We start from the raw sequence: 23,337 nt of genomic DNA, 5'->3' as shown, positions 1-23,337 counted from the left end.
ATCTGTGCAGGTTCTGATTCAGCACATCTGGGGTCTGGCCAAGATTCTAACAAGCTTCCAGGTACTGTAGTTGACCACACTTTGGATAGTAAGCACCTAGATACATATGACCTCTTATTAAATTGGTATCAGTTCCTGGATCATGATAACTGAAAACTTAGGTTTTCTGACTTTGCATCAGACTTTGAACTTTTTGTTTATTGGTAATCTCATAAAGATGTTGTATGATCTGGGCTTCTTTTTCTTCTCTAGTCTCCTTTCTTATCCTATTCTTACTTACATTTGAGACTTAACAAAATACTTGAAATTTCCAGAATGTGTCAAGCTCTTTTACATCTCAGTACCTTTTCAAATACTATTTCCTCTGCCTGCCCCAACATCTTGTGTTGCTTCCTTTAAAGCTCAGCTCAACTTAAGGCATCTGGGTGGCATAGTCAGTTAAGTGTCTGACTCTTGGTTTCAGCTCAGGTTGTGATATCAAGGTCCTGGAATCAAGCCCTATGGTAGGCTCCATGTTCAGCACGTGGTCTACTTGAGATTCTCTCTCCCTCTCCCTCTACCTCTGCCCCTTGTACCCCTCCTCCTCCCTGGCCATGTTCTCTCTCTTTCTCAAATAAATAAATAAATCTGAAAAAAAAAAGAAATGAAAAGAAAAAAAAAAAACCCTCAGTTCATCTGTAGTTTCCAGGAATCCTTTCCTAATCTCTCTACCTTGTAATTGTTTAATTAAATGCTTCCAGGATTCTCCCACAATGCTCTGTATTTTCTATGTTATAACTTTCTTGTAATCTATTGTACAGTCTGTTTACTTGTCTCCTTGCTTCAAGATAGCACTTCTTGGGAGGAAAAGATTATGCATTTTATTTCCATTACCTACTGCTAATCACAATGCTTGACACATAGTAGGTTTCCATTAAAGTTTACTGAATGAATAAGGAAGGGCAGTTGGTGTGTTGTAGTTATGCAATAATATGATGCAATATTGTCTTTCATGAAGTTTAACTTGAATTGGGAGTAATAAAAACTAAAGTCATAAAAAGTTAAGTACAGGATGAGATAATACTGAAGATATAAATGTTAGTACGTGATTAATTGCCAAATGAGGATCGTAGAAAATAACTGTTCTAAGTTCATTGGAGGAAAATGTCGCTATAGATTTATTGCTATGTCTTTAGTACCCCAGTTGTCCCACAAAAGATTGGAGATAGCTGAAAATACCATATATTTGGGAATTAATGGGAGATATGAACACATATATAGTTAAGGGAATAGTATTAGAAAAGCAGAGAGTTATGGAAGTACATACTCAGAAATTGGGGAGCAGACATACTAGCATATTTGCAAAAATGGCCCTCATTCAATAATGGGCAGTGAGGATGGTATGCTGGACTTCCATTTCCACTCTCTACCTTGGGGGCTGACTTCTGTGGTGGCATCAGTAGCTCCCTTGTCCTCTGGCTTCTGGCTTAATTTGGCCAAAGGACGGTACCCTGGCAAAGGATCAGATGGAGGGAGAAGAGTGAGGTCAGAATATTTATTTTCTTGTGTTACCTAGAACTGGCTGTGCCTCTGTGTAAATTGCCCCTTTGTTAAAATCTCCTTAAATTATTCTAATATGAGTGTGCTCCCTGTTCCCTGCTGACACTCTAATACAATCACAGAGTTGTTTAATGCTAGATTGGATGACAGGCTTAATAACTTTTATGATAATCATTAATGCTACAACAATGTTTTAGGTGCTATGTATCAGGTAAGATTCTGTGAGAGGGGGGTTCAATAGAGAAGAATTCGGAAAACAAATCAACCTGAAATCTCATACTTCTATTGTTCACATTTTAGTGTGGTAAAGAGGATATAAATTATATTGGGGGTAGGGAAAAATTGATACGTTTAAATTCCCACAGTACTGTAATGTTTCTTTACATCAACCTTTCATTTAATGCTCAGTTGAAAAGTAATAATATATTAAAGATGTAATTTTGGAGTGGTTCTCCTTTTACTTTGGGTAGATTATCCAGATTTTTGCATTTCCTCCGTTCTGTTGTTTATTTTCTGGTTATTTCACTGCTCACTCATCTTCCATCAGGAGATCTAAAAGGAAAATAAACGGGTGAAAAGCTTAGCTTTAGTATCTATGATAAGAGATTTGTTAGGAAAAAGACTGAAATTCTGAACTGAAATGAAGCTTTTCAGTTTATCTGGGCTGTTCTGCCCCCTATTGCCATAAAGATACCAAGAGATATTTCCAACTTGTCAAAAATTGAGAGAGAGAATGGTCAAAAAGTCTTATATTCATGAAAACAAAGAGAAACAGGTTTAATAAATAGATATGATGCTCTTAATATAAGGAAGGCCCTGGTGTATAGACTCTGTCTTTGAATCTTGGATTGTATTACAACCTTGTTTGCAATACATACTTAGATCACTGTTGACTCATATGAGCCTAATTCAGTGACCCAGCAAAAATAGATCATAAATCCCAGCAAGGGAAGATATGTTTGTAGTTTGACCTTGGAATGATGAGCTAACGGTGCTGAGGAAACCATAAATCTAATTTACAATAATAACAAAAATAAGGTTGTTTATACTTTGCCCAGTGGATGGTGTGAAAATCTAATATTTTTCTTGGTACATGCTGTACATTTTGCCAAGCTTGATTAAATTCCTGTTTAGTAGGTAGCTAGGAGAGGAACTGAATAGAAACACTTTATATGAAGCTTTAGACTCCTACTTCATTCTCCCTGATTTAATTCTTTTTTTTTTTAAGCTGTTATAACTCTTTTTTTTTTTTTAAGGTTCCATTTATGAAATGTTTGGAAATGAATGCTGTTTGTCAACAGGAGAAGTGATTAAAGTTACTGATCTCAAAATTAAGAAGATCATAGCTGAAATTTCTGAGCACATTGAGGGTTGTGAGCCTCTACAACCATTTGAGTTGCCTATGAATTTTCCAGGTACAGTATATTGCAACCATTTCACATTTATAAAACTATGGTTATTATGCATCTATACAGTTGAAAACAAGTGGTAGCTTTCTTTTCACTATAGGGTAGTGGATTAAAAAACTAGAATTCTTTTTTGTTTTTTTTTAAATGCAGTGTTATATGAGTTTCAGGTGTACGGGACAGTGATTCAACCGTTAATACATTTCTCAGTGCTCATCCTGATAGGTATACTCTTAATCCCCTTCACCTGTTTCACTCAGTCATCCACCTCTACCTCCTGCCTGGTAACTATTATTTTATTCTCTATAGTTAAGAGTCTGTTTTTGGCTTGTCTCTTTTTTCTTTGTTTCATTTGTTTTGTTTATTTTTAATTCCACATATGAGCGAAATCATATGGTATTTTTCTTTCTCTAACTGACTTATTTCACTTAGCATTATACTTTCTAGATCCATCCATGTTATTGCAAATGGTAAGATTTCATCCTTTTTATGGCTGAATAATATTCCAATATATATACACCATATGTGTACACACACACACACACACACACACAGATATATACCACATCTTCTTTATCCATTCATCTATCAGTGGACACTTGAGCTGATTCCATAGTTCCATAATTTGGCTCTTTTAAATAATGCTTCAGTAAACATAGGGGTTCATGCATCTTTTTGAATTAGTATTTTTGTATTCTTTGGATAAATATCCAGTAGTGGAATTACTGGATCATATGGAAACTCTATTTTCAATTTTTTTGAGGAAATGCAATACTGTTTTCCTCAGTGGCTACACCCATTTGCATTCTCACCAATAGTGCATGAGGGTTCATTTTTTCTCCACATCAGTGCTTTGTAAGGACTACTAGAAGGTAAATTATTTTTCCCCTTTTTAATAAATATTCTTCATTTAAGACTTAATGTTATTTGTTAACAATGAGTTAATGAGTTCTAACTGTATGCATTACATACTATGCTAGTGAGAATGAAGAAATCAAAGATATTTCATAAAGTTATATAGGACTAATATCTCTTAAATATATTTATTCTCTTTATTCCTATTGTAAGTAGAATCTGGCTCCCTGGATCACTGCTAAACTTCCGCGTCTGATCTTACTGATTGCTCCTCTTTGTCTAGTTAACTGGTTGCTCCTCTTTGTCTAGTTAACTCTACTCACCCTTCCAAAATGAGCTCAAATACCATATCCTCTGTAATGCTTTGCTGCTGCCCTAACCTACTCTAGGTATCTCTCTTTTATGTTCTCAATATCTTTTTCACCAATAGCATTGGGTAATCATTGATGATTTTCTCATTTGTCTTATTCTCCAGACCAGAGGTTGGCAAATGTTTTTTTATAAAGAACCAGATAGTGGGGCACCTGGGTGGCTCAGTGGGTTAAAGCCTCTGCCTTCAGCTCAGGTCATGATCCCAGGGTCCTGGGATTAAGTCGCACGTCCGGCTCTCTGCTCTGTGGGGAGCCTGCTTCCCCCCCCCCCCCACTCTCTCTGCCTGCCTCTCTGCCTACTTGTTATTTCTATCTGTCAAATAAACAAATAAAATCTAGAAAAAAAAAAAAGAACCAGATAGTAAATATTTTAGACTTTGCCACCAGATGATCTCTGTCACTACCATTCCACTCTGATGCTGTAACATGAAGGGAGCTAAAGATGATACATAAACCAACGGATGTGGCTGTGGTCCAATAAAAATTGTACCTACAATGATAGCTGGCCAGTAGAATTTGGCCTGTGGACTGTAGTTTGTTGACTTCTGCTTTAGACTAAAACTTTTTGGCAAATAAAGTATGACATATATGAGTTTATATATAGTACCAAGCATTTTTTCAGTAGTCCTGTATTGAATGGATGAATGAGTGAAATGAGCAAATAAATGATTAGTGGAGGAGAAAAATCTAGGAAACACTTAAAATATTATGTGATTCATGGTGTGAATGAAATATCCTTGGTTTCCAGAGGAAAAGGGAGGGGGAGGAAAGGAGGAAGGGAAAGGAGAAAGATAGGGGAGGAGGGAGAGGAGAGATATGCATGGGTTCCATGAGAGTCTTGATAAGGAATATCTAACTCTGTTGGTCATGTTTCAGAACATGGACTTTGGAGTCATTACATATATTTGAATTTCAACTCTGCCATTTGTTAGTTGTATAACCTTCCCAAATTACTTACTCTCCTCTCATGTAGAATGGGAATAATAATACTATCTATCTTCTAGTATTTTGGAGAGAATTGAACATTGAAATATATTTGAAGTGTTCAGAATGGTACTTGTCACATATTAAGTGTCAGGTTTAATACTGTTATCAAGTGGAGTCAAGTTTTTCAAAGCTTTTGAAAAATGTTATACTTGAGCTCAGATTTGGAGAATGAAAATAAATAAGCTATGTGAGGAGAGGATTATTCCAAGTGTTCCAGTATTTCTTCCTTTCTACTGGAATTTTGCCTAGTTTTAAATTCTATTGACTCCTTCCTTACGTAACCCCATCCTTTATAGCAATGGTTCTCAAACATGGCTGCACACTGGAAATCACCTAGGGAGGTTTAAAATATCCTGATTCTCAGGCCACTCGCCTGTGATATTTTGATTTATTTGGTCTGGAATGAAGTCTGGTTACCAAAATATCTTAAAGTGACCAGGATGATACTAATAAGCAGTCAAGGTTGCAGACCAATGCTTTATGAGAAGCTTTTCTTGAGTATTCTAGTTGAATGTAACAATTCCCTTTTTAAGTAACTATAGTTTTTCATGCCCTAATGATTGCATTTATTACATTTTGAATGTAATTGAAGTTATTTGTGGACTACTGCTTAACAGATTACAACATTGCTAACAATAGAATCTGAATCTCATTTACTGCTATGATCCCCACAGTGTTTAGAAGATGATGTATATAAATATTTAGTAAGTTAAAATGACTAGAATCTTCTAGTAGAAGGAGTGTTTCTTATGAGAGTAGTGAAAACACTTAGTTTTAAATTTTTAAAAAATTTTTATTGTGTTATGTTGGTCACCATACAGTACGCCATTAGTTTTTGGTGTAGTGTTCCATGATTCATTGTTTACATGTAACACCCAGTGCTCCATGCAATACATGTCTTCCTTAATACCTATTACTGGGACAACCCATACTCCCACCTCCCCCTCTTTTATTTTAGAATATATATTATATATTTATTTTGGGGAATTGGCTCACATGATTGTGGAAATTGGCAAATCTAAAATCTATAAAGCCAATTTCCCACTTAGCTTTTGATTAGCACTTTAATTTGGGGACTTACTATTTAGAATTTTTTGAGTCTTCAGTTGACATGATAAGCTTCAATCAACTGAGCAACAATTAGAAAAATTTATTTACAAAACTAGTTTTAATGTATGGATCAGGACAAATGTGGAAGGGAAAAGTGATTAGTGATGATTACAGAATACTTTCTTTCAAAGAGGTCTCTGAGGTGATGATGAAAGATCAAGTATAGAAGTAATTCTTCTATGTTAGCACTAGGGAGAAAGAGAAATTAAGGCCATTAACATTTTAAAATTAATTTCAACAGAAACATCTCTTTATTTATACTCTATTTAAAACTGTCAATGTAAACTCCTAGTTAGATATTAAACTCAAAAAGTACTTTAATATATATTTTAAACATCCTTTGTTATTTGGGAATTTCCCAAATTTTCTTTTGTTATTTATTTCAACTGAATTCTAGTGTGGTCAGAAGACATACTTTATCAATTCTCTTAAATTTTTTCGGACTTGTTTTATGGCTTAACACATGGCCTATCCTGGAGAATATTCTATGTGCTCTTGAGAAGAATGAGTATTCTGCTATTATTTGGCAGATTGTTCTACAGACGTCTGTTGGTTTATAGTGCTGTTCAAGTCTTCCTGTTCCCTGAGAATCTTCTGTCTAGATCTATCCATTTTTGAAAGTTCCAACTATTATTGAAGTTTCCAACTATTACTGTCAACTTTTGCTTTGTGTATTCTGGGACTCTGATGTTAAGTATATATGTGCTTATAATTGTTATGTCTTCTTGATAAGGTGGCCTTTTTATTGTTCTATAGTATTCTTTGTCTCTAGTAAAATTTTTGTTTTAAGGTTTATTTTGTCTGATACTAATGTAGTTACTACAGTTCTCTTTTGGTTACTACTTGCATGGTCTATCTTTTTTTTTTTTTTTTAATTTAAATTCAAGTAGCCAACATATAGTACATCATTTAGTTTTTGACATAGTGTTCAGTGATTCGTTGCATATAACTCCCAGTGCTCATCACATCACGTGCCCTCCTTACTGCCCATCACCCAATTACCTCATCACCCACCCACCTTCTTTTCTGCAACCCTTGGTTTGTTCCCTAGTGTCAAGAGTCTCTTGTGGTTTTTCTCCCTCTCTGATTTCTTCCCATTCAGTTTTCCCTCCTACCCACTATGATCGTCTGCATGGTTTCTTACATTCCACATATGAGTGAAACCATATGCTGATTGACTTATTTAACTTAGCCTAAGACCCTCCATTTCCATCCATATAGATATAAATGGTAGGTATTCATCCTTTCTGATGAGTGAGTAATATTCCATTGTATATATGAACCCATTCATTCTTCTTTACCCATTCATTTGTTGATGTTCATTCCACAGTTTGGCTACTGTAGACATTGCTGCTGTGAATATTGGGGTACATGTGCTCCTACTTTTCACTATATCTGTATCTTTGGGGTAAATGCCCAGTAATGCAATTGCTGGGTACTAGGGTAGATCTATTTTTATCTTCTTAAGGAACTTCCATACTGTTTTCCAGAGTGGCTGTATCAGCTTGCATTCCCACCAATAGTGTAAGAAAGTTCCCCTTTCTCTGCATCCTCACCAGCATTTGTTGTTCCCTGTCTTGTTAATTTTAGCCATTCTAACTGGTGTAAGGTAGTATGTCATCGTAGTTTTGATTTGTATTTCCCTGATGGTAAGTGATTTGGAGGATTTTTTTCATGTGTCTGCTGGCCATTTGGATGTCTTCTTTGGTGAAGTGTCTGTTCATGTCTTCTGCCCATTTCTTGACTATTATTTGTTTTTTGGGTGTTTGATACTTTTTTTTTTTATAGATCTTGGGTACCAGGCCTTTATCTGATATGTCATTTGCAAATATCTGTAGGTTGCCTTTTAGTTTTGTTGACTGCTTCCTTTGCCGTGCCGAAGCTTTTTATCTTGATGAACTTCCAATAGTTCATTTTTGCTTTTGTTTCCCTTGTCTTTAGAGATATGTCTTGCATAGAATTGCTGCGGCCAAGATTGAAAAGGTTACTGCCTATATTCCCTAGGATTTTGATAGATTCCTGTCTCTCATTTAGATCTTTCATCCATTTTGAGTTTATCTTTGTGTATGGTGTAAGAAAATGGTCCACTTTCATTCTTCTGCATGTGGCTACCCAAATTTTCCCAACACCCTTTATTGAAGAGATTGTCTTTTTTCCATTGGATATTCTTTCCTGCTTTGTCAAAGATCAGTTGAGCAAAGAGTTGAGGGTCAATTTTTGGGCTCTCTATTCTGTTCCATTGATCTATGTGTTTGTTTTTGTGCCAGTACCGTGCTGTCTTGATGATCACAGCTTTGTAATGTAGTTTCAAGCCTGGAATTGTGATGCCGCCAGTTTTGGATTTCTTTTCCAGCATTCCTTTGGTTACATGGGGTCTTTTCTGGATCCATAAAAATTTTAGGATTGTTTGCTCCAGCTCTGTATTTTGATAGGGATTGAACTGAATGTCTAGATTGCTCTGGGCAGCATTAACATTTTATCAATGTTTATTCTTCCAATCCATGAGAATGGAATGTTTCTCCATCTTTTTGTGTTTTCCTCAATTTCTTTCATAAGTGTTCTGTAGTTTCTAGAGTATAGATCTTTACCTAGGTATATTCCTAGATATCTCCTGGTTTTTGGTGCAAATGTAAATGGGATTGATTCCTTAATTTATCTTAATTTCTCTGTCTCACTGTGGGTGTATAGAAATGCAACTGATTTCTGTGCATTGACTTTGTATCCTGCCACTTTACTGAATTCCTATATGAGTTCTAGCCATTTTGGGGTGGAGTCTTTGGGTTTTCCACATAAAGTATCATTTCATCTGCTAAGAGAAAGAGTTTAGCTTCTTCTTTGCCAATTTGAATGCCTTTTATTTTCTTTTTGTTGTCTGATTGCTGAGGCTAAGACTTCTAGTACTATGTTGAACAATAGTGATGAGAGTGGGCATCACTGTCATGTTCCTGACCTTAAGGGAAAAGCTTTCAGTTTTTCCCCATTGATAATGATAATTGCTGTGGGCCCTTTGTTGATGGGCTTTTATGATATTGTGGTATGTTCCCTCTGTCCCTATACTTTGAAGAGTTTTATTCAAGAAAGGATGCTGTATTTTGTCAAATGCTTTTTCTGCATCAATTGAGAGGATCGTATAGTTCTTGTCTTTTCTTTTATTAATGTGATTTATCATGTTGATTGATTTGTGAATGTTAGACCACCCTTGTATCCCAGGAATAAATCCCACCTGGTCATGGTGAATAACTCTTTTAAGGTACTGTTGGATCCTATTGGCTAGTATTTTGGTGAGTATTTTAGCATCTACGTTCATCAGGGATATTGGTCTGTCATTCTCCTTTTTGATGGGGTCTTTGTCTGGTTTTGGGATCAAGGTAAGGTTGGCCTCATAGAATCAGTTTTTAAGTTTCCCTTCCATTTCTATTTTTTGCAACAGCTTCAGTAGAATAGATATTAATTCTTCTTTAAATATTTGGTAGAATTCCTCTAGGAAGATATCTGACCTTATTTTGGGGGAGGTTTTGATTACTGCTTCAATTTTTTTGCTGGTTATTGGTCTGTTCAGATTTTCTGTTTTAGCCTTGTTAGTTTATAAGTTTCTGGGATGCATCCATTTCTTTCATTTGTTGGCATAATAGTTGTTCATTAATTTGTTGGCATATAGTTGTACATAGTATGCTCTTACATTTATCAGTATTTCTTTGGTATTGGTCATCATCTCTCCCCTTTCACTCATAATTTTGTTAATTTGGGTCCTTTCCCCTTTCTTTTGGATAAGTCTGGACAGAGGTTTATCGATCTTATTAATTCTTTCAAAGGACCATCTTCTAGCTTTGTTGATCTCTTATACTGTTCTTCAGGTTTTTATTTTGTTGATTTCTGTTCTAATCTTTATTATTTCTCTTCCCCTCTTTGGTTTAAGTTTTATTTGCTGTTCTTCCTCCAGGTCATTTATATGTAATGTTAGCTTGTGTATGTATGTGGGATTTTCTAATTTTTTGAGAGAGGCTTGTATCTCTATGTGCTTCCCTTTTAGTACCACCTTTGCTATATCCCAGAGGTTTTGAACAAATGTGTTCCCTTTCTCATTAGTTTCCATGAATATTTTAAGTTCTTTAATTTCCAGATTGATCCATTCACTCTTTATCAGGATGCTCTTTAATCTACTAGTGTTTGAGTTCCTTCCAAATTTCTTCCTGTGATTGAGTTCAAATTTCAAACCATTGTGGTTTGAAAATATGCAGGGAGTAATCTCAATCTTTTGGTATCATTTGACCAATTTATGACCCAATATGTGATCTATTCTGGAGAATATTTCATGTGCACTCAAAAAGAAAGTGTATTCTGTTGCTTTAGGATGGTATACTCTGAATATATCTGTGAAGTCCATCCTTCCATTCTGAATGACAGTCTTTCTGGATAAAGTATTCTTGGCTGCATGCTCTTCTCATTTATTACCCTGAATATATGTTGCCAGCCCTTTCTGGCCTGCTAGTTTCTGTGGATAGGTCGGATTTATTCTGATGTTCCTCTCTCCATATGTAAGGAACCCCTCTCCCTAGCTACTCTCAGGATAGCTTCTTTTTCTCTAATATTTGCAAGCTTCACTCTTATATGTCAGGATATTGATCTGTTTTTACTGATTTGGGGTGGGGTCCTCTATGCCTCTTGGACATGAATGGTTGTTTCCTTCCCCAGTGGAGGGATGTTCTCAGCTTACTCAAATATAGTTTCTGGCTCACTCTCACTCTCTCTTTCTCTCCCCACCCTGTCAGGTACCCTCGTAATTCCAACATCAGTTTGCTTCAGGATATCATTAATTTCTCAAAGCCTTTTGTTATGGGCTATTAATTATCTTTCTCTCTTTTCCCCAACTTCCTTCCTTTCCTTCAGCCTGTCCTCTAGATCATTTATTCTCTTTTCTGCCTCATTTACCCTAGCTGATAGAGCATCCAGTTTGGACTGCATCTCATTCACAGCATTTTAAAGTTTGGCCTAATTAGATCTCATTTCCACCCTTAGAGGTTTTGTACTGTCATTTATGCTTTTTTCAAGCCTAGCTATCAATTTTATAATCGCTATCCTGAATTCCATCTCTGACATCTTATATATCCTTATTGATTAGCTCTATGTCAGAGAACATTGCCTCTGGTTCTTTCTTTCTTGTGAATTCCTCCTTCTAGTCATTTTGCCCAGAGAAGGATGAGTAATTGAATGATCAGAGTTCAAAACATCAACCATGACCCAAGCAAAGTGCTCCCTTGACAAATCTGAAGCAGTTGGAGGCCACCACAGAAAAGCAAAGCAAACCAAACCAAACCAAAACAGAAAAGGGGGTGAGGGGAAGAGAGACTGTTATCACAAACAGGGTGGACAAAGCAGGGTGATCCACCACTTGTTTCTGAATGAATTTTGGTCTCTGTGTTAGAAGACACTATATCCCCAAATTTCAAAGAAAACAAAACACACTCTTTCTCTCTCTCTCTCCATATATATATATATATATATATATATATATTCATATATATACTCATATATATGCATATACTCATATGCATATACTCATACATATGCATATACATATACTCATATATATACACTCAATTACATATATATGTGATTGAGTAGAGTGAAAAAAGGACAAAAAAAGTAGCGTATATATATTAAAAAAAAGACTAAAATGAAGCCTATCTATAAAATGTAGATATAAAAAAATAAGTTAAAAAGTGACTTAAAAACACAAGTTGGTAAAATAAAAATCTAATTGGAATGGGTAAAGGTAAAAAAAAAGAAATGTAAAATTTTCATGAGAGATAAATGAGTCATGAGAAAATACCTGGAGCTCAATATACTATTCTCTCCTGGTGCTGGAGTTTTACAGTCTTGTGGGACCCATAAAGTTGTATTCCACCTGTTCTTCCAGTCTGCCTTCTGGGGGAGGGGCTGGCTGTGCTGCTTCTCAGGTGTCTTTGCCTGAGCAGAGGTCCCCACCCCTTGTCAGGAGGCTTCCCTCAGCTTAAGCTAGTCTTCTGTGTGGCTTTTGTTCCAGAGGCTTTCTGCTCTTCTTCAGAGGATCAGAGCAAAAATGGCCATTCTAGATCTCCCACTGAGAGCCAAAAGATTGTAGTCTCCTCTCTTCAATAAATCCTCTGATTTATTTAAAGTTTAAGTAACTGCCAAACTGTCTTCCAAAAGGGTTGCACCATTTTGCTTACCTACCAGCAATGAATGGGAGATTCTGGTGTTCCACATCCTCATCAGTATTTCGTATGGTCAGTGTTTTGGACTTTGTCTATTCTAATACATATATACCTATGGTATCTCATTATTGTTTTCATTTTCAATTCCTAATGATATCTGATGTTAAGCATCTTTCATATGTTTATTTTCCATCTGTATATATTCTTGGGTTAAATGTCTGTTCAGGGTTTTGCCCACTTTTTAATCAGGTCATTTGTTTCCTTATTGTTGAATTTTAAGAGTTCTTTGTATATTTTGGATATAAGTGCTTTTTCAAATATGTCTTTTGCAAATATTTTCTCCCATCCTGTGGCTTGTCCTTTCATTCAGTATTAATTACAGAACACAATTTTTTTTTTAAATGGAGGCTAGCTAATAAATTATTTCTTTCATAGATTGTGCCTTTGGTGTCAGAACTAAAAAGTCATCATCAAGCCCAAGGTCACCTAGACTTTCTCCTGTTATTTTCTCAAAGTTTTATAGATTTGCATTTTACATTTAGGTCTATGATCCATGTTGAATTAATTTTTGTGAAGGGTGTAAGATCTGTATCCATATTTGTTTCCTTTCATTTGGATGTTCGGTTATTTCAGCATCATTTAAAGAAAACTTTTCTTTTCTCCATTGTACTGCCTTCACTCCTTTGTCAAGGATCATTTGACTGATTTATGTGGGTCTGTTTCTGGGTACTGTGTTCTGTTCTGTTGATCTCTTTGTTTATTTTTTCACCAATACCACACTATCTTTTTTTTTTTAAAGATTTTATTTATTCATTTGACAGATAGAGATCATAAGTAGGCAGATAGCCAGGCAGAGAGAGAGAGGAGGAAGCAGGCTCCCTGCCGAGCAGAAAGCCCAATTCGGGGCTCGATTACAGAATCCTGGGATCATGACCTGGGCTGAAGGCAGAGGCTTTAACCCACTGAGCCACCCAGGTGCCCCAGTACCATCTTGATACCAGTACTATCTTGATTACTGTAGCTTTATATTAAGTTTTGATGTTGAGTAGTGTCAGTTCTCTGATTTTGTTCTTCTTCAGCATTGTGTTGGCTATTCTGGGTCTTTTGCCTCTTCATATAAATTACAACATCAGTTTCAATGTCAACAAAATTACTTGCTGTGATTTTGATTGGCATTGCATTGAATCTGTAGATGCAGTTGGGAAAAACTGACATCTTAATAATATTAAGTTCTCCTATTTATAAACATGTAATATCTATTTATTTCTTTGATTTCTTTCATCATAATTTTGTAAGCTTTCTCACATAGACCTTGTACATATTTTGTTAAATCCACACCTAAGTATTTTGTTTTGGGGGTGCTAATGTATATGGTGTTATGTTTTTAGTTTTAAAATCCACTTGTCCATTGCTAGTATATAAGAAAGTGATTGCTTTTGCATGTTAATGTTTTATCTTATAATCTTGCTACACTCAGTTATTAATTTGAGGAGTTTTTTGGTCAATTCTTTCACATTTTGTACATAGACGACCATTTTACCTGTGAACATAGTTTTATTTTGTTCTTCCCACTCAGTATACATTTTATTTCCTTGTCTTACTGCATTCACTAGGATTTCTGGTACAATGTTGAAAAGAAGTGGAGAGAGGGGACAGCCTTGTTCCTGATCTTAGCGAGAAAACTATTTACTTAACATGATGTATATTATCCATAGGTTATTTATTTATTTTTTAAGATTTTCTTTATTGAGCTGAGGTACTTTGGTTTTATTCCTAATTTACTGAGAAGTTTGTTGTTATTGTTGTTTGTTTTATTCTGAGTGGATGTTGGGTTTTGTCACTTTTTCCCCTGTGTCTATTGATATGATTATATATTATTCTGAGACTTGTTAATGTGACAGATTACATTAGTTGTCTCTCAGATGGGATAAATCTAAGTAGCAATTTTATGGAGATTCCCTCTCCCCCTCTGTTTATCTTTGATATCTCATAGATATCCTTGCATAATGGGATAAATCCCACTTGGTTGTGGTGTCTAACTCTTTTTATACATTGTTGGGTTTGATTTATTAATATTTTATTGAAGATTTTACATCTACATTTATGAGAAATATGGTGTGTAGTTTTTTCTTGTAATATCTTTGTCTGGTTTTGGTATTAGAGTAATGAGAGGAGAAGGAGAGAGAATCTCAAGCATATGCCATGCTGAACCTGGAGCCAATGTGGGACTCAATCTTATGACCCTGAGGTCATGACCTAAGCTGAAACCAAGAGTCTGATGCCAAACAAACTGAGCCACCCACATGACCCTGTGTCTTTTTATTTAAAATGGATTTTCTATAAAAAATATATAATTGGGTCTTGTTATTTGATTGACTCTGATAATCTGTCTCTTGGTTGTTGTACTTAGACTATTGACATTTAAAATGATTACTGCTGTAGAGTCAACGCTTGAACAATGCAGAGTTTCCCCCACCCAGTTGAAAATCTACATATCACTTTTGACTCCCTAAAAACTTAACTATTAATAGCCTACAGCTGACTGGAAGCCTTACCAACAACATAGTTAATTAACACATTCTGTAGGCTATATGTATTATATACTGTATTCTTACAATAAAGTAAGCTACAGAAAATAAATTGTTATTAAAAATCTGTGTATAAATGGACCTGCATAGTTCAAACCCATGATGTTCAAGGGTCAACTGTAGTTCTGTTAATGTCTACAGTATTTGTTACTATTAGTTGCCTTTGTTATTTGTTCTTATTTTTGTCTTCCATAATTTTCCTGCCTTTTGTGGGTTTAACTGAGCATTTTGTATGATTCCATCTCAGTTCTTAGCACAACCATTATACTTATTACAATTAAATTAGCTTTTATTAGTGGTTGCCATAGGGTTTGCAATATACATTTATAATTAAGCCCAGTTTAGTTTCAAATAAGACCATATTCCTTCTCAGGTGTCTAAGTACTTTATCATAACAAACTATTCCTAATTCATTTCTCCTATCTCTTGTACCAATCCTATAATTTTATTTCACTTATACATAAACACACACAAGGGTATCTATACTTAAGCATACATGATTAAATATATTGTTGATATTATTATTATAAACAAGCCTTTATCTTTTAGATCAATTAATAATGAACTTTTTTTTTGAGATTTTAAATTTATTTATTTGAGAGACAGAGAGCAAGAGCACAGAGGGAGATTGGGAGGGAGAAGTGGACTCCCCTGCCATTCAGAGAGCCCAAAGGGGGGCTCAATCCCAGAACCCTGGTCTGATAATCTAAACTAAAGGCAGACACTTAACTGACTAAGCTACCCAGACACCCATGTCAGATTAATTAATAATGAGAAAAACATCACTTATTCCTTTGATGATGTTCTTCTTTTCTTTATGTAGCTCCAAATTTCTCACCTGTATAACTTCTTGGTTCTCTGCAGAATTTCTTGCAAAGCAGGTCTATTGGCAACAAATTCCTAGTTGTTGTTCATCTGAGAAAGTCTTAAATTCTCCTTTATGTTTGAAGAATTATTTCTCAGGATACTGAATTCTAAGTTGGTTTTTTATTTTCCCTCTTAACGCTAAATATTTCAGCCAGTCTCTTGCTTGCATGGTTTCTGAATAGTTGGATGTAATTCTTTGTTCCTTTGTTAGGTAAGGGGTTCTATTCTTCTGGCTTCTTTCATGATTTTTTCTTTATCTTTGATTTTTGCAGTTTAAATATGATATTCCTGTATAGTTGATGTTTTATGTTTGTTTGTTTTCATTTATCCAGTTTAGTGTTTCCCAAGCTTCCTGGAACTGTTTTTTGTTACCTGTCATTAATTTGAGGGAAATTCTCATGTGTTGCTTCAAGTATTTCCTCCATTCTTATTTCTCTTTCTTTTCCTTCTGCTTTTCCCATTATGCTTATGTTAGACCTTTTTTGTTGTTGGTGTTCCACGGTATGTGTATATTCTGTTCTGTATTTTTGGTTTTGTGTTTTTCTTTTCTGTTTTGGAAATTTCTATTGATATATTCTCAAGCTCAGGGATTCTTTCTTCAGCTATTTCCAGTCTATTAATGAGCCCATCAAATAAAGACATTATTGGGCACCTGGGTGGCTCAGTGGGTTAGGCCGCTGCCTTTGGCTCAGGTCATGATCTCAGGGTTCTGGGATCGAGTCCCACATCAGGCTCTTTGCTCAGCGGGGAGCCTGCTTCCTCCTTTCTCTCTCTCTGCCTGCCTCTATGCCTACTTGTGATCTCTCTCTGTCAAATAAATAAATTAAAAAAAATAAATAAAGACATTATTTATGTCTGTTAATAGTGTTTTTGAATTTCAGCATTTCATTTTGGTTCTTTCTTAGGTTTCTCTCTCTCTGCTTACATTGCCCACCTTTTATGCCTTATCCACTTGGGCCCTAGCATCTTAATCATAATTGTTTTAAGTTCTTGGTTTGATTATCCTAACCTTCCTTGCCATATCTTCTGATGCTTGCTCTGTCTCTTCAATTGTCTTTTTTGCCTTTTACTATGCCTTGTAACTTTTTCTTGATAGCCAGACATGAAGTATTGGATAGAAAGACACTGTTGTTAATAGGACTTTAGTAATCTAACAGTAAGTTGTAGTAGGAGGGTAAACATTCTATAGCCCTATGATTAGATACCAATATCTTTACAGTTCTGTGCCTCTGAACCATGAACTTTTTATGTGCTTCTCAGTCTTGTTCCCCACCCCTTGGGTGGGAAAGGGTGGTTACAGTGGGTTGAACATTTCTCTTTTCACACGTGGAAGACTAGAGCAGGCCAGATATGGGTATTTCCATTTCCTTAAATGGAAAGACTAGAGTGGACTTTAGATGAACATTTTCTCTGAATGGAAGGCTAGAGTGGGTGTTAGTTATATGTTTTCCTTCTCCCAGGTCAGTTAGTCCTAATAAAACAGCAACAGTGCCTTTTAAGGGAAAGCCTTATTAAGAAGAATAGATTGTTCTGACTTATTTTGAAAAAAAAAATTTTTTTTTAACCTTTCCTCTGACAGAAGTTTGAGGAGATTTTTCTCTCATATTTACTGTGAGAGTCTGGTCAAGACCTAGGGGTAAAACTTACAAAATTATGGGAGCTCCTTTATCACTAGGACCCTGGATTTTTTACTCTCAGACTTGTCCATTCTGAGTGTCTAGCAATTCAGCAATTATAGTTTAGATTTTCCTAGCCTGGTAATAGTTCTTATATAGGTTTGTTTGGTAAGTTATGGTTCTCTGTACTTGTCTATCTTTTCAATTTTAGAGGCACTGGTTTATCCTTTGATCTCACTTCTCTAAAAGATTTAAGAATAATTGTTGATTTTTTAGTTTGTTTGGCTGTTTACTTTTTGTAGGACAGAGTGCCAACTTCCAAACTTTTTATATGCTAGGCCAGAGCCCAGAAGCCCAATGCTTTTTTTTTTTTTTTTTTTGCATATACATTTTTAGTTATTTTTTAGTGGTTGCTTGGGGATTACAATTAACATCTTAATTTATAACAATCTAGTCTGGATTAACTAATTTTATTTCAATAGTGTATAAAACTTGCCTTCTTTGTAATTCTATCCCCTATCCTATCTTTCTAGGTGTTATTATCATAAAAATTACATGTTTAAAGATTATGTGTCCATCAACATAGTTTTATGATTATTCTTTATGCAATTGTCTTTTAAATTAGGACAAAATATTTAAAAATAAAAAGTACATGTAAATTTTCTTTTATATTTACTTTTATAGTTCCTTTTGCAGTTATTTTTATTTCTTGACACAGAGTAAAGTTATTGTCTTATGTCCTCCAGACTGAAGGATTCCCTTTAAGATTTATTTATTATTATTTTTTTTAATTTTTTAAAAAGATTTTATTTATTTGACATACAGAGAGGCAGCAGAGGGGCGGTGATGGGGAGCAAGCTCCCTGCTGAGCAGAAAGCCAGATTCAGAGCTTGATCCCAGGGCCCTGAGCGGAAGGCAGAGGCTTAACCTGCTGAGCCACCCAGGTGCTCCTCCCTGTAAGATTTCTTATGTGGTACGTTTGATAGTAATAAAGCCTCTCAGTTTTTGTTACCTGTAAATATCTGAATTTCTCCATCATTTTATTATTTATTGACTGATTTATTTGAGTGTAGTTAACCCACATGTTATATTCGTTTCAGGTGTACAACATAATGACTCCACAATTTCATGCATTGTGTTGTACTTAGTATAGCTACCTGTATCACTGGCTATATTTTTTATGCTATGCCTTTTATTTCTGTGACTTATTCATTCTGAAACTGCAAGCCTGTATTTCCCACTCCACTTCACCCATTTTACATTCCCATCCCCCCAACACAGACACTTCCCTCTGGCAACCATCAGTTTGTTCTCTATTTACAGGTCTGATTCTGCTTTTTGCTTGTTTGTTTTTTAGATCTCACATATGAGCAATATCATATGGTTTCTGTCTTTCTTAATCTGATTTATTTCACTTAGTATAATACCCTCTAGGTCCATACACGTTGCAAATGGTGCAATCTCATATGGCTGCTATATCTATCTATCTATCTATCTATCTATCTATCTATCTTTATACACGTATCACATCTTCCTTATCCATTCATCTGTCTATGAACTCTTAGGTTGCTTCCATGTCTTGGCTATTGTAAATAATGCTGCAATGAATGTAGGGGTGCATATATCTTTTTGAATTATTGTTTTCATTTTCTTTGGGTAAATAGTAGTGGAATTATTGGATCATATGGTATTCCTGTTTTTAATTTTCTGAGAAAGTTTCACTTTTAAAGGATAAATTTTTGGAGTAGAGAATTAGTTCACAATTCTTTTATTTCAATACATTAACTATGTCATCCCAGTGATTTCTGGCTTTCATGGTTTCAGAGTAGAGATTGACTTTTAATCTTATTGAAAAATCCTTGTACTCGATGAATCTCTTTTCTTTTGCTGTTTTCAAAATTCCCTGTTTGTCTGGTTTTCAATAGCTTGATCAGGATGATATTAGTCTCCAAGTTTATCCTACTTGGAATGCGTTGAGCTTTTTGAATGTGTAGATTACTGTTTTTCATCAAATTTGGGAAACTTTGGTCCTTATTTCTTTAAATATTTTTCCTATGCTTTTCTCTTTCTTCTCCTTCTGGAGCACACATTATTCCGATATAAATATGCTTGATGGTGTCACATACATCTTTCAGACTCTTCATTTCTTCTTATACTTTTTTATTTTTGCCTTTCAAGTTGAATAATCCCACCTGACTTATCTTTAAATTTGATTTATATACTCTATTTGATAAACTTCATTTTCATACTTACTTTTAGTTCTTTATATGTAGTTTTCCTGATTTCTTTGAATGTATTTAAAATAGTTTATTTAAATTCTTTTCTCTGGGAAATCTAATGTCTGGGCTTCCCCTCAGGAACAGTTTTTATTGACTATTTCCTGCCACCCCTATCCCCTGGTCAGCACTCAGTCAAGAGTGCTGTCTTCTAAAAGAAAAAATCAAAGTCCTAAAGTTTTCTGTTTGAATTTTAAAATTCTATGAACTTTATTACTGTATAGGAATAATATTACTGGAGAAAGGAAGCGTGTGATAGTAAAACTTAGAGATGGAACATTCTCTACTACCCTACACACACTCAAATTAGAATCCTGATAATTGCTGAACAGTGTTCTAAAAAATTTTACATGTAGAACTGTTCTAAACACTTTTATGTTTATGTATATATTATTCATAATATATATGTGTGTTTATATATAATGAATATATGTTTTATATTTTTGTATATACAATATGTATTATATAAATATATATAAACATTATATATTTATATATATACATATATGTATATATATATAAACTGAATTCACATTTACATATAAGAAAATAAGGAACTTGCCCAAGACCAAATAGTGGGTAAATGGTTGCAATGAATGTACGCTAGTACTGTCTAATATAATATAATATAATATAATATAATATAAAATATAGTGTGAGACTATACATTCATGTTTATTCATTTAAATTAATTTATGTGGCTATTCCAGGAGGCTTCAGTTCTTCCACACATCCTGACTCCATAAAATTCCTCCTGAGTGAATCACCTGAGAATGAGAGAAAGCCCAAGATAGAAATCTCAGTCTTCTATAACTTAATCTCAGAAATGATATACTATCACATCTGCTATATTCTTTTGATTGCCCAGAGAAATGCTGGTACACCCTAGGAGGGGACTGTACAAGGGTGTGACTACCAGCAGGCAGGAATTCCTGAGGGCTATCATGGAAGCTACCTGGCACAGATATTTAAATAAGTTAAAAAACAGCAAAACAAAACAAAAACAGAGAGAGCCAGAGACATATGAAATTAATTTTAATTAAATATTTTATTAAAATCTATAACTATATTATCTTTTTAACATATAATCATTATAAAAATTATTGAGATATTTTGCATTTTCCTCATGCCAAGTCTTTAAAATCCAGACATATTTCCCCCCCATAGTACATCTCAATTCAGGCTATGCTAGTTTCAAGTAGCCACGTTTCAAACGCTCAGTGCAATGCCTCTAACAGTGGTGTTGTATTGGATAGTACCAATACCGATATAAACAGTATGGCTCCCGAGTCTGTGCTCTGAAGCACTTCTTGCTTAATCATAGAAGAAGAGTGAAATGGTCTTTTTGTCAACCAGCATCAGTGTTAGGATGAAGATCCACAGATCCCTTGGATATGTGGCATCCTTTCTAATTTTTCTGTTCTGTGCAGTAAACATTATAATACTAAAAAGATCTAAACTGATTGCTCTCCTAAAATAACATGAAATGGGAATTTTTAGATGACTGTTAGAAAATTTATTAAATATAAAATTTTCTTCATAGGTTTAATGTATTTAAACCATGTTTTAAAGATAGGCTTCAGGCAGTGCTTCCTACTGAAAAGAATTTCTATCAGTTAAAGGGATAAAAGAATTTTATGTCAAGTGGACAGTCCATTCCTAAGTAACCTTGTAGCTGCCATGCTGATTTGCCACTCTTCCATAAATACAGTCAGTAATGAAGCAGCCCAAATGAATGTAGCAGGTTAGTTCTCATGGCATAACAAACAGCATTACTTTATGTCTTAGTGTCCCTTGAGCTCCATGTCTCATGGGGGTGATGATAGAGGAGGACCAGGTGGGTACTAAATGCATAGCATAGAAACACCGAGTTTAGGAAATCTCAAAAATGTGAGGGGCTGCTGGAAACCTGCCAATCTTTGCCCACTAGGAAAACATTCTTTTTATTATCCTGGAGTGTAAGAAACTCTTCGTTAGGGAGAAGGAAGAAGACTTTGCTACCTTAGAATGTCTCTCAGAAGAGAGAAATTCTCCGTTTTGTTTATCCTGGTCAGTAAACAAAACCTCCAGCTTCTGAAGCATGTAGACATGTCATGGAGAATTAGCTCCCAAAATATCTCTATCTCTTCTGAACAGTAAGATTCTTTTAAAATCATTTTAAGTAGAAATGTCAATAATACAGAAAAGTACTAAAAAATCAGTGGCTAAAATTGGATTAATAATAGAATTTTTTCTTTAAGAAATCAATTAAGATTAAATGACTAAAACTTATGAAACCTGTTCTTATATGCCTTATGAAAAATACATTTTTCAACATGAATTTTCCCATTGGGAAAATATACAGTTTCATTTGGGAAACTGTATACTTAATTGCTAGACAACATATCATACTTTCAGTGGTCATTCATTTTGTGTTTTGTGTACCATTGAAATTATTAAATCTTTCATGTTTAGCCATCTTATGATTGTAGGCATTTTTTTATTTGACTAAAGTATCAGTTTCTTTTTAAAGATTTTATTTATTTATTTGACAGAGAGAGAGAGATCAAAAGCAGGCGGAACAGCAGGCAGAGAGAGGGGGAAGCAGGCTCCCTGTGGAGCAGAGAGCCCGATGCGGGGCTTGATCCCAGGACCCTGAGATCATGACCTGAGATGAAGGCAGAGACTTAACCCACTGAGCCACCCAGGTGCCCCTAAAATATCAGTTTCTAAAAGGACCTGATAGGAAAAGTGTTATGCAAAAAGTATTTAAAATATATTTAGCAGCCTTATAGTTGAAAACCCTTTTTATCTTCTTTTTGTGTGAAGGACTTTTGTTAAAAGAAGCAAGATATAGGGCACAAATTGCTCTTATTTTTCCATCTGGATGTTATGACGACATATGATTCAGAGAAGCCTGAAATAGGGCTTCTTGCCTTTTGGATAATTTACTATTCAGGGACTTATGGGGTATTCTTCCAAATTTTCTGGGTCAACTTCTCTTAAGGCATCTCTTCCCACTGTGCTCACTTAGGCAAAATAAATTGAGCTATGTCTTTTATACAAAATATTTTCCTAAACAAAAAGGGATATTTTGCATATACTATGCAAGAAAATCTGAAGTAATCTAAATACACGAGAATTCAGAATTTTACTTTAATTTTCAGTTCCTTTGTGGGAGGGGGTGGCTATTTTTCTTCTATTCTTTAGCATGTGATCAAATTATTTCTCTAAGTCCTTGGTCTTTGAATAACTAAAATATATATTATCTGGAAAACAAAGAGACTTTGCAGTTCTAGGTTAAAATATTCTTTTCACTCACCTTTGTACATTTTAGCATCAGACCAGAATTTTGTCATAAAGATTATTTTTAAATGGGTTTTTCTACAACTGACACTGTTCTATAAGTTTTCATAGTATTACTATTTTATGTACATCTTCTAAAAATCTGTCTCATCACATTTTGCTCTTCCCATCCCCCTTTTCTACATGCATAATTCCTCTAAAGTTCTTTATAGTGTTATCTCCAGGGTATCACCATAGAGGGAC

The 23,337-nt window shown here is 34.8% G+C and overlaps 1 protein-coding gene across 1 annotated transcript in view; it reads left to right on the top strand.

Annotated features, from left to right (window-relative positions):
- The window catches only part of THEMIS (thymocyte selection associated), a 183,326-nt gene that overhangs the window by 42,424 nt on the left and 117,565 nt on the right, over window positions 1–23,337 (top strand). The window contains exon 2 of the mRNA XM_059399149.1: window positions 2,796–2,954. Within this exon, the coding sequence (XP_059255132.1) occupies window positions 2,796–2,954 (159 nt within the window). The remainder of the gene's footprint in view (window positions 1–2,795; window positions 2,955–23,337) is intronic.

Source organism: Mustela nigripes, chromosome 5, assembly GCF_022355385.1.
Source record: "Mustela nigripes isolate SB6536 chromosome 5, MUSNIG.SB6536, whole genome shotgun sequence".
Classification (NCBI taxonomy): Eukaryota; Metazoa; Chordata; class Mammalia; order Carnivora; family Mustelidae; genus Mustela; species Mustela nigripes.
This window is presented reverse-complemented; position numbering and strand designations above follow the sequence as displayed.